The 12,261-nt window shown below is 48.9% G+C and overlaps 1 protein-coding gene across 1 annotated transcript; it reads right to left on the bottom strand.

Annotated features, from left to right (window-relative positions):
• Nucleotides 1–808: 808 nt before the first annotated feature.
• On the bottom strand, nt 809–12,139 carry hadhb (hydroxyacyl-CoA dehydrogenase trifunctional multienzyme complex subunit beta). The gene is made up of 15 exons (XM_064341272.1): nt 11,998–12,139; nt 10,394–10,467; nt 9,996–10,037; nt 9,081–9,177; nt 8,426–8,470; nt 7,981–8,080; nt 6,780–6,867; nt 5,240–5,427; nt 4,616–4,796; nt 3,413–3,644; nt 2,521–2,617; nt 2,158–2,232; nt 2,066–2,070; nt 1,550–1,709; nt 809–1,339 (listed from the first exon to the last, which is right to left on the bottom strand). Exons 2-15 carry the CDS (start codon nt 10,458–10,460, stop codon nt 1,304–1,306), a joined length of 1,413 nt encoding a protein of 470 aa, XP_064197342.1. The 5' UTR covers nt 10,461–10,467; nt 11,998–12,139; the 3' UTR covers nt 809–1,303.
• Between the last annotated feature and the right edge of the window lie 122 nt (nt 12,140–12,261).

Consider the following 12,261-nt stretch of genomic DNA (forward strand, 5'->3'; position numbering starts at 1 on the left):
TACACATCACCTTCAAGCAACAAAAAGTAAAAACCACTTTAAATGTATTGTTCAAAGACACGAATGAGCAAAAATAATTTCTGAAAATACATTCACTTACATCAAAGTAAAAAGAATTCATCTCCACACAAGGGTGAAGAAATATTTAAGCTGTATTTAATTACGATTGATGGATCTGTAATGTACCATTTTGTACACTGAAATCTATGTCCCCTGTATTCCAAAGCAGTATTTAGTAGCAAATTAACTTGTGCAATAAGGAGACTCAAAGCTTTCAGAACCTTCAGAGAGGCACAGGGGACAGTGTGAAATGAAGAGGTTTAATTTCCGTCTTCGGCTCCATAACAAGGTGGTGTGTGTGTGTGAGACAGTGTATAAGGCATCGGGAGCAGGTGTGTGTGTGTGTGCGTGTGTGAGACAGTGTATAAGGCATCGGGAGCAGGTGTGTGTGTGTGTGCGTGTGTGAGACAGTGTATAAGGCATTGGGAGCAGGTGTGTATAAGGCATCGGGAGCAGGTGTGTGTGTGTGTGCGTGTGTGAGACAGTGTATAAGGCATTGGGAGCAGGTGTGTGTGTGTGTGCGTGTGTGAGACAGTGTATAAGGCATCGGGAGCAGGTGTGTGTGTGTGTGCGTGTGTGAGACAGTGTATAAGGCATCGGGAGCAGGTGTGTGTGTGTGTGCGTGTGTGAGACAGTGTATAAGGCATTGGGAGCAGGTGTGTGTGTGTGTGCGTGTGTGAGACAGTGTATAAGGCATCGGGAGCAGGTGTGTGTGTGCTGCTCCACATAATCAAACCACAAAAATAAATACAAACACTTTCAGTTACTTTATTTTTTTGCTCAGTTTCATATTACATGTAGATGACAAACATGATGAAAAAAATAACAAAAAAATGCGTAACCAGTTAATATTAATTTAATAGTCAACGGTGATGCAGTGCTGCACGTCTATGATTTATGAAGTGTAAACTGGCTTTACTACAAAGTTAAATCTGTGCAATTTCTGCATTTACAACATTTAGAATCAGCCGGGGAAACGCCTGTCACTCAGTGTGTGAAGCCCCGTTTCTCCACACCGACCAATCGGCCGAGAGGAAGGCGATGAGTCATCATGTCACCTGACCGGCCTTTCGTACTCAGAATCACAGATCAAGGCAATGTGGCAATAGTATTTACAAATATCGTCTTTCCCAGAGACCAGAAGACAGAAAAAAAACACAGATCACTTCCTGCTTTGTACTGGAATGGCTCACCGAAAGAGAGCCCCGTTCAAAGACACGCCCGCAGCCACGCCCATTCCGCCCTACTGTGGGTAAGCCTCTATGACCATGGCATGACCCTGAAAAACAAACAGACAAACCTCAGTAAATGTGTGAGTGTGTGTGTGTGTGTGAGTGCATGTGTGTGCTTGAGTGCTCTCCTAAACACCCCCATTCCCTGTGAGCTCGAACCCGTGACCCACCAGCGTTCCGCCCCGCTTACCTGCCCCCCCCCACCCCGCTCTACCTTCCCCCCCCCCCCCCCGCTTTACCTGCCCCCCCTGCTTTACCTGCCCCCCCGCGGCGCACGCGGCCACCAGGCCGTACTGCCCCCCCTCCTTCTGCAGTCTGTGCGCCACCGTCATGACCAGCCGGCACCCTGTCGCCCCAAACGGGTGCCCCAGGGACAGCGACCCCCCCCAGGTGTTGAACTTCTCCATCGGGGGTCCACTGAAGGAAATAAAGCACCACCCCATCTCATGTCTACAGTTTAAGACACACCTCAATCTCACGTTCTACAGTATAACCACCCTCAATCTCACTGTTCTACAGTTATAAAACACACACCCCAATCTCACTGCCCTACAGTTATAAAACACACACCCCAATCTCACTGCCCTAGTTATAAAGCACACACCTCAATCTCACTGCCCTACAGCTATAAAACACACACCCCAATCTCACTGCTAGTTTAAACACACACCCAATCTCACTGCCTACAGTAAAAAACACACGCCAAACTCACTGTCCTACAGTTATAAAGCACACACCCCAATCTCACTCTCCTACAGTTATAAAGCACACACCCTATCTGAGCTCCATACTGTACAGTGTAATAAGAGTGTTACTTGTACACAAACATTCGAAACATTATATATTAAATTTGTTGGAATGTTACCTTGGACTTCTTCCCCATGTATGTTTGTGCAAACCAATCAGAGTCCATGGCCTTTAGGTTCGCCATAATCTGACCCTGAAATAACAAATTCATTAGGTTTAGCGCTCACACACTCTCACACACACACACACACACACACACACTCTCACACACACACACGCAAGTTTAGGTTCTGTAATTCAAACATTTCCATGCATGGGGTGTTCGTAACCATCCACTAAACTCTCCTGGGAAAAATTCCGGAAAACACCCAGGAAGTCACTCCTGCTGGGCATGGTAAACTCAGGACGTTGGCGGTAAGAAAGCTGCGTAAGCCACCGTTTGTGGGTCTTTAGGAGGGACGTCCTGCAGTCCGATACTCACCGCGAAAGCTTCGTGGAACTCAAACACGTCGATGTCGGCCATGCTCAGTCCGCTCCGCTCCAGGACCTTCGGGGTTCCGTAGGTGGGCCTACGGGAAACATTTCAGCAGAAAACACACAAACGCAGCTTTACAGGCAACAAACACAGCTTTAAACGCAACAAACGCAGCTTTACAGGCAACAAACACAGCTTTAAAGGCAACAAAAGCAGCTTTAAAGGCAACAAAATCACCAGCTTTAAGCACAACACAAAAGCGCGATTTGGTCTGGCAAAAAACATTAAAGCACAAAACTCTTCAAAGGACAACAAAATGCAGCTATTTCTCTAACCTAACCCAAAGCCTCTTTGGGGCCTGACCCTAACAATAACACTTCTAAACGAAACCAACATAAATCACCACTTTCCTATCCTCAACACCACCTGACCCCAACCCCAACCCTAACCACTTTCCTAAACCAACCCAACCATAGCTACCCAACCACCCTAACCACTTTCACTCTTCCTAAAACAGCCAACCTGGTCCAACACTTTCTAACCTGCCACTTTTACTACTACCCTAAGTAACAGCTTAAGAATTCATGTGTTTCACTAAAAACAGCTGGTGTGCAGTGTGTTTCCTAAGTGAAACTGAGCTTTAGAAGTGTGCAGTGTGTTTCCAGTTAACTGAGCTAGAAGTGTGGTGGTTTCCAAGTGACAGAGCTTTAGTGTGCAGGTTCAGCTACTGAGAACGCTTTGGCTGACCCCATGCCAGCCTTCTCTTCAGAATGATCAACTGGACCCACACGAAACACACACACACACACACACACACACACACAATACACAAACCATACACACACACACCATACACACATTAAATAAAAAAGTACATTTAGATAACAGCACATTTCACAGCAGTGACAGTTCATTTGTCTCTCTAGTTGAGCTGTGCTGTATGCGCTCTACGTGCAGAAGTGAGACTGACAGGAAGGAGAGGACCAGAGTGTGACGTGATTGGCTCACCAGGAAGGAGGAGTTGGCAGCGGTGACCGTGCCGTGGGGTTTGATAAAAGCCGGCTTCAGCTTGGCCAGCTGCTCCATGGAGCTGGGCCGGATCCCGTTGTCCTTGGAAACGGTGTCCTTTCCTGTGGGAACGCCGTCAGTAAGGATCCCCGGTGACACGAGCGTTCCCATGGCAACACAAGCATTCCCATTCGACCCACAGACCCAGCTTTACGCACTTCTGCTTCACCGTCTGCACTGCAAACACGTCTGTACTGCAAACGCGTCTGTACTGCAAATGCGTCTGTACTGCAAACGCGTCTGTACTGCAAACGCGTCTGTACTGCAAACGCGTCTGCACTGCAAACGCGTCTGTACTGCAAACACGTCTGTACTGCAAACGCGTCTGTAGAGCGCATTCAAACTGCAAGCACGTCTAACGTCCAAAACTTTCCAAATGACATCATCACAGACATGCATGAGGCGGAATGTTCCTCAGACAGAGTCTGGATCTACAGCCCGATCTTCCCTATTCTGAGAGTGTCTGCTTAGCATTTCAGTCCCACACAGTGTCGCCCCTCTCTGATCTCTACACACACAAACATCTCTGTTCTGGTCTGCTGAGTCCACAGAGACCATTCTCACAATCTCTGTCAGCCTGCCGGAGGAAGACGTCTTACTCGCCAAGATGCCTGCTGCTCAGAAGGTGAGATTACAGGGAGGGAACGTGATACTTCATTCATATAAATCGGACCGCGAAGAGACTTCAGTTTAGTTCCACACTGAGTTTTACTACGAACTAACACTCTGGGGTCACATACTGATGGACTAACATCCCCCAACACCGTACACGACATTACATTTACACTCAGCTATTTAAAAGACACTCCTATCCACAGAGAATTACTCACACTTACCTTTTTAAATATACAGTCCATGCACACAACTGCTGTTTTACTGAATCAGCATAGATGAAGCACTATAAGGATCCTACAACAGCAGTGCCACACCAGGGAATGGAACCTGCAACCTCTCAGTTACCAGCCCAGTTCTGTGACAATCATAATAAGTAAACGAGCCAAACATGAGGAAGTGAGTGAGAAAGGGGCGGGACCTGGCACGTTGAAGCTGATGACATCACTCAGAAGCCCGGCGTCCTGGGCCTTCTTGGCCAAGCTGTGGGAGCGCAGCGCGAACTCGTCCTGCTCCAGACGGGTCACCCCGAAAGCGGCCGCCAGCCGGTCGGCTGAGTGACCCATGGTCTCAGCGGTGGAGAACTCCGCCACGGCAGGAAGCTGCCCAACAGGAAGAGGAGGAGCTTATTCACAGGAAGAGGAGGAACGTGTACACAAGAAGAGGAGGAGCTTATTCACAGGAAGAGGAGGAAGAGGGGGAGGCGGTGGGGGGAGGGGAGTGGGTGTAGCGTACCTCTGGATAGAGGTTGGGGGGTAGCGTACCTCTGGAGAGAGGTGGATGAGGCGGAGGTGGGGGGGCGGGGGGGGGGGTACCTCTAGAGAGAGGTGGGGGGGCGGAGATGGAGGTGGGGGGTAGCGTACCTCTGGAGAGAGGTGGCTGAGGCGCAGGTGGGGGGGTGGACGAGGGGGGGTTGCGTACCTCTGGAGACAGGTGGATGAGGCGGAGGTGGGGGGGCGGAGATGGAGGTGGGGGGGGTAGCGTACCTCTGGAGAGAGGTGGCTGAGGCGGAGTTGGGGGGGGTGGAGGAGGGGGGGTTGCGTACCTCTGGAGACAGGTGGCTCAGGCGGATGGACCCCAGCAGGGACAGTCTCTGGCTCAGGGTCTTGGCCTTGTTCAGAGAGAGCATAGTCTTCCTCATCTTACGGCTGTGGCGAATGGGAACGTCAGACATGAACTCCACTCCCCCTGCCACCACCGCGTCGCACTGCCCCGCTGCGATCAGCCCTGCAGCTGCGTGGGAGAGGGGGAACACTCAGTCACACACTTCCTGTGCAATTACAACTCCAGTCCTACAGGGGGCGTGGTGTCCTGTCCTGGAGAGCTGTAGGAGTCCTAACCAGCAGCACCCCTGGGCCTTGAAAACAAGGTCAAATCTGGACTTTTTAGCCAATCAGTGACTTCAATTGCTCACTTTAAAGTGTGGGAACAAACAGCAGTCACCTTTGAGTTTGAGACTCATGGTGAACTCTTTTTTTCCAGTTTAAATAACTTTTTATGCAAAGCAGCTTAGACTACTTTAATATTAAATGTGCTGTTTAAATGAAGATAACATACAAACTGGTATAATATTACATTACAATATATTAATATGAGCTGAAAGGAAGGAGTGACACTAGTAATGACACTAGTAGTCAGTGTTGAGTGAAGGTGTAGGAAGTAGGTGGGTGTTGGGTGTGGGTGTTGCGTGTAGGTGCAGGTAGGTGTTGGGTGTGGGTGTAGGTGGGTGTTTGGTGTGGATGTAGGTGAGTGTTGGGTGTGGGTGTAGGTGGGTGTTGGGTGTAGGTGCAGGTAGGTGTTGGGTGTGGGTGTAGGTGGGTGTTTGGTGTGGGTGTAGGCGAGTTTTGAGTGTAGGGTGTAGGTTGGTGTTGGGTGTGGGTGTAGGTGGGTGTTGGGTGTAGGTGCAGGTAGGTGTTGGGTGTGGGTGTAGGTGGGTGTTGGGTGTAGCTGCAGGTAGGTGTTGGGTGTGGGTGTAGGTGGGTGTTGGGTGTAGGTGCAGGTAGGTGTTGGGTGTGGGTGTAGGTGGGTGTAGGTGGGTGTTTGGTGTGGGTGTAGGCGAGTGTTGGGTGTGGGTGTAGGTGGGTGTTTGGTGTGGGTGTAGGCGAGTGTTGAGTGTAGGGTGTAGGTTGGTGTTGGGTGTAGGTGCAGGTAGGTGTTGGGTGTGGGTGTAGGTGGGTGTTGGGTGTAGGTGCAGGTCGGTGTTGGGTGTGGGTGCAGGCAGGTGTTGGGTGTGGGTGTAGGTGGGTGTTGGGCATAGGTGCAGGTAGGTGTTGGGTGTGGGTGTAGGTGGGTGTTGGGCGTAGGTACAGGTAGGTGTTGGGTGTGGGTGTAGGTGGGTGTTGGGTGTAGGTGCAGGTAGGTGTTGGGTGTGGGTGTAGGTGGGTGTTGGGTGTAGGTGCAGGTCGGTGTTGGGTGTGGGTGTAGGGGCAGGTCGGTGTTGGGCATAGGTGCAGGTAGGTGTTGGGTGTGGATGTAGGTGGGCGTTGGGTGTAGGTGTAGGTGGGTGTTGGGTGTAGGTGCAGGTGGGTGTTGGGTGTTGGTGTAGGTGGGTGTTGGGTGTGGGTGTAGGGGCAGGTGAGCGGTACCTGTGGTCATGGCCTGGTTGGAGGATATGCAGGCCATGGTGACCGTGTGCGCTGGGATTTTATCAGAGAAACCAGCTCCCAGAGCAGCCTAGAGAACACATGGAGACAGCCTCAGCGTCCAGATAAAGACCAAGCTACAGGTATGGAGCTGCAGGTATGGAGGTACAGGTACGGAGGTACAGGTATGGAGCTGCAGGTATGGTGCTGCAGGTATGGTGCATGGTGCATCAAGGACCCCAGGAGCGCCCTCTGGAGGCCATGTGCAAACGTACATGCCGTCTATACAATCATCCTGGTTTCATACCGACCCATTTAGCCTGATGTCACCCCACTAAACCATTCCAAACCGCCGTACGAGTCGATGGCACCACAGATCAGGAGATTTCTGTGCCCTGCTGTAAGGACGAGCAGGGGGGAACTTTAAATGTAAAAATAGTTAAATATTCACAGGGCGATATTGGGAGGGGAGGACAGGGGGTAATTTTCCACTGCACAGAAGGACAGACAGACAGACAGACTGACATCAGTAGACTGGGCTCAGAATAGAACAGCTTCACTGCCAACTTGTACAAAGGGGAATATGCACTCAAGCCAACACCAGACACAAACTAACTGTTTCTGTTTCAGGCGGGTATAGTCGGGTACAGACGGGTATAGTCGGGTACAGATGGGCACAGGCGGGTACAGGCGGGTAGAAACGGGTACATGGCGGGTACAGGTGGGTACAGACGGGTATAGTCGGGTACAGGCGGGTATAGTCAGGTACAGTCGGGTACAGATGGGCACAGGCGGGTACAGTCGGGTACAGATGGGCACAGATGGGTATAGTCGGGTACAGGCGGGTATAGTCAGGTACAGGCGGGTATAGTCGGGTACAGGCGGGTATAGTCAGGTACAGTCGGGTACAGATGGGCACAGACGGGTATAGTCGGGTACAGATGGGCACAGACGGGTATAGTCGGGTACAGTCAGGTACAGGCGGGTATAGTCAGGTACAGGTGGGTACAGACGGGTATAGTCGGGTACAGGCGGGTATAGTTGGGTACAGGCGGGTATTGTCAGGTACAGTCGGGTACAGATGGGCACAGGCGGGTACAGTCGGGTACAGATGGGCACAGTCGGGTATAGTCGGGTACAGGCGGGTATAGTCAGGTACAGGCGGGTACAGTGAGAAAGGAAAGCCGATTCAGGGCCAGCGCACCTCTCGGGCCACGTTGCTGGTCTTCACTTCCTGTATGACGGTTCCGTAGACAATGTAGTCCACGGCGTCTTTAGGGAGGCCCGTCTTATTCAGCAGGCCCCTGTCCCGCAAAACATACCAGTTTATTTCACCAAAGGAAAACGAGGGGGGGGAAGCATAAGTCATTTAAAACCTGCTTGCTTATGGTTAGAAAGGTGTGCGTCAGATTTAAAATCTGTGCATTTACTCCATTATCGTTTTTAGTAAAGATAAGCTCTTCTTTGGGGAGCTGCCACAGCAACGGTACAAACACAAAGCCCACTGCCACAGACAGTAAGACAGGCTGGCTCACCGCTGCATTAACAACACTTCACCACAAGAGGGCAGCAGGTGAAAAGCCCCCGTTTACTTCTTGCTTAAATTATGATTCCAGAAAGTTTAGAAAAATAAGCATAAGAGCACTTACTGAAGGGCAGCTCTCGCTAGGTCATGGGGCATCAGATCCCTGTACCTGCAACACACAGCACCAACGCAGTCAGTCAGAGAGCCGTCCGTCAGTCAGAGTTGAATGAGGTGTGCTTTGTTAGGGTTGGAGTAAAAGCCTACAGGACGTTAGATCTCCAGGAACATGGTTGGGCAGCCCTGATCAAGCTGTTGAATGAGGTGTGCTTTGTTAGGGTTGGAATGAAAGCCTACAGGACGTTAGATCTCCAGGAGCAGGGTTGGGCAGCCCTGATCTAGAGCATGCATGAGGGTGAGTATGTAGCTCATAAGGGCTAATGGAGCTCAAGGTTGGGGCTAAACTCCATGAGCTGAGTAGGACTGCACATTGGACTGTTCTCAAGACATAACACAGAAAATAAATATAAATAAATATTATTAACACAAACACTCTACGGTCTAGGAGTCCACACTGCACAACACACAAGTGCTCTGGCCCTTTAACTACCATGGCCCTGTAGTGCAGGACAGTTACAGAGCCAGCTAGGAATACCAAAACTCACTGCCCAAAGGAGAACCAGGCACACACACAGAAAGGGAAGCACCGATTGGTGTTTGGTGCTGACCAATGAGGAGGCACGATACTCAGTGACCGGGCCTTGAACTGGCTGTTTACTCACGTGGTGCCTGACAGGAGGAAAGGGGTACGAACGCCATCCACCAGAACGATGTTCTTCACGCCGGGCTTGGCCAAGGACTTCTTGCTTTTAGTTTGAACTGTTATAAAACACAAGAGCAAACACTCTTAAGTGTGACCGCAGCGTAATGAAAGGTTCAGCTGTATCATTTCAGCTAATAAACTAATAAAAACGTTATATTTAGAAAAAACCCAGAGTGGAGACACAATGAGCAGCTGCAGAAGCCTGTTAGCACACAATGAGCAGCTGCAAAAGCCCGTTAGCACACAGCGAGCAGCTGCAGAAGCCCGTTAACACACAGCGAGTAGCTGCAGAAGCCCGTTAGCACACAGCGAGCAGCTGCAGAAGCCCGTTAACACACAGCGAGTAGCTGCAGAAGCCGTTAGACACATGAGCAGCTGCAGAAGCCCGTAGCACACAGTGAGCAGCTGCAGAAGCCCGTTAGCACACAGCGAGCAGCTGCAGAAGCCCGTTAACACACAGCGAGTAGCTGCAGAAGCCCGTTAGCACACAATGAGCAGCTGCAGAAGCCCGTTAGCACACAGTGAGCAGCTGCAGAAGCCCGTTAGCACACAATGAGCAGCTGCAGAAGCCCGTTAGCACACAGTGAGCAGCTGCAGAAGCCCGTTAGCACACAATGAGCAGCTGCAGAAGCCCGTTAGCACACAGTGAGCAGCTGCAGAAGCCCGTTAGCACACAATGAGCAGCTGCAGAAGCCCGTTAGCACACAGTGAGTAGCTGCAGAAGACAGTTAGCACACAGAGAAAAGCAAATAAAGCACATTTTCATAGAATATGGCTCATTTTCCTTTATGCATAGAGTATCTCAAAAATGACACGTGCAAATAAGTAAAAGCTTAAAAAGTTACATGCTCAGTTTGAGCAGAACTCAACCAACCTTGAGCCTGCAGAGACGAGGACGTGCTCAGGGACCTGGTGGCTGGAGGAACAAAACAAGAACATGGAAATGGAACATGGAACACGGAACACAGAACATGGTTAAAGCTCTATACCCCCTCCTCCCTGATAGCTTTCCAGTTTCCTGCTATCCATAATTGTACTACTTAAACAGAGGGATCCACTTAGAGCTGGAACCCGGCCAGCTCAGCTCTGCACAGCCATCGTTCTGCGCTGGTTCAGATGGATTTAACACCAGCTCCTCTCTCTCCAAAACACAGGCCCCGCTGGAAGAGTGTGGGGTGTGAGACTGTAGCCAGAGCAGAGACAGTGTAAAGAGCGGCTGAAGTCTCAATGCCCTTTAGATTTTACATTTCTAATGAATAAACGGGCACTTACCAAACCTAGCAGCCCACGAGGAGTTCGCTGAGCAGCTCCGTACTGTCTGCATTAGCATGGATGCCATTTTTCACCTGAAACACAGGATCAATGAGGCAATGCCCTTCAGCACACAAACCAATTCACTGGCACAAAAATACACTGGATTATTGTACAGTGCAACTCCTAAATAAGAATAAACATCACAATCCTACTCAACTTTAAAGTCTAAATGTTTCCTGATCCAGCTCACGCAGTTCCCTTAACCTTATAATTCTACTCTGTTCAAATGAATAAAATGGGGCTAAAATGGGGGAAGATCATTTCTGCACAGGCCAGTTTGGGCTCTTACTGTGATTAGACTTGCAGCAACAATCACAGAGGCTGATATCTTCAGGGAAAGCAGAATGACCATTTCAAACAAACAAGCCATTATAAGATTCAGGAATCAAGATACAGGTATTTTATTGCAATATGCAACAAGTACCATGGAATGCTAGTTCACCACTCACCGCCACAGAATAAACAAACACTTTACATCATATAAAATATCAAAATACAAAAAATAAAAATAAAAACGCAGTAAGCAATAAGTAGGAATGATTTCCATTCATCATGCAATCATAGAGCAGCATGCTTAAATATTAGAAGCCTGCAGTCAGAACTAAGGAGGGCCAAACATCTAAGCTGGAAAAGGAACTCATGATTAAGAGATTCATTTTCACTTCATTCACGGTCTCCCAGGCAATATGACCTCACGGGCAGAGGTCTTTAAACTCTGTTCAAATACATCGTTTCAAAGTCTAGCCCTTTTTATGAAAGTGACTTTGTTTTAAGGGGTCAAAGGCAAAAAAAAAATGGTATCCCAAATAATTTCATTCTGAATTGTTTGTCTCTCTAATCATTATTCTCATACGTTCTTAGTCTAAAATGTATACTTGTTTTAATTTAGAACGGTTTCACTCCAAAAAGTATGACAGCGATTTGAATTATTAAGTCCAAGAAAATGTGCATTTGTGCCCCGCTAACCCGGAGTGAACAGTGAACCGCAGCGATGACGCTACAGAGCTGACAGGCAGCGGGAGGCGGGGCCGCCTCTACCCTGTGACCCTTCACCTACTTCTTCCAACCCTGACTGACAAGGGCAACGACTGTAATACATTTAACATTAAACAGTTTGTGTTGATTTTCCTAATATAAAATATAAAATGTGCCGGCAACACAAGCACCCCGTTAGCTAACACAGCACTAAATTCCAACATTTGGTAATACAATGCGACTAAGAGACTTCATGCAAATACCCATTCAGAAAATCAGTCTCTGGGGCAGCCAACTTAACGAGCTACGCTGATGAGCCAGTTAGCCTGATAGCTCCAGATCGCGTTAAGATAAAACAGCACACCAAACAAAGTTAAGTACCTACTAAAACATGTAGCGTTTGCATAAAGAGCTAGCGATTCAGATTGCATGCTTAGGTTAGCAACACTGGCAGCTAGCAGTGAATTACCACCTAGTTAGCAATCATGAATACCTGGGTGTACGTATCCAAGAAATCATCCTAACAAATTAATAATTATCTCAGGACCTCTTACATGTTCAGTGGTGTTGCAAATAAGCAGTCTTACCCGTTGTTTTGTAATTCTGAGCGAAGACTTCAACCTACTTCCAAACTTTCAGCCCCAAACTACCACACAACAGAGCTGCCGTACTCTAAAGACCCCAACAAATGAGGCTGGCAGTCATGATGCCTGTTTCTAAACTTTAAAACGCTTATAACTCCAATATTTTGTAGACATTTACTGTATGTCAAAGCTACACTGTATACATATTATCATACGCAAGAACGGATTTTCATAGAGTTTTCTAATTCAGAATATTATTGACCTGTT

Source organism: Anguilla rostrata, chromosome 6 (assembly GCF_018555375.3).
Source record: "Anguilla rostrata isolate EN2019 chromosome 6, ASM1855537v3, whole genome shotgun sequence".
Taxonomy (NCBI): Eukaryota; Metazoa; Chordata; class Actinopteri; order Anguilliformes; family Anguillidae; genus Anguilla; species Anguilla rostrata.

What these genes read in the sequence shown, in the direction of transcription:
- hadhb (XM_064341272.1), bottom strand. Translation starts at nt 10,460, where the DNA reads ATGGCATCCATGCTAATGCAGACAGTACGGAGCTGCTCAGCGAACTCC. An exon ending in CTCGTCTCTGCAGGCTCAAG is followed by an intron (nt 9,178 to 9,995) that starts GTTGGTTGAGTT and finishes GTTTTATAACAG; the next exon opens with TTCAAACTAAAAGCAAGAAG. An exon ending in ACAAATGAACTGTCACTGCT is followed by an intron (nt 2,618 to 3,412) that starts GTGAAATGTGCT and finishes CTGCTGAAATGT; the next exon opens with TTCCCGTAGGCCCACCTACG.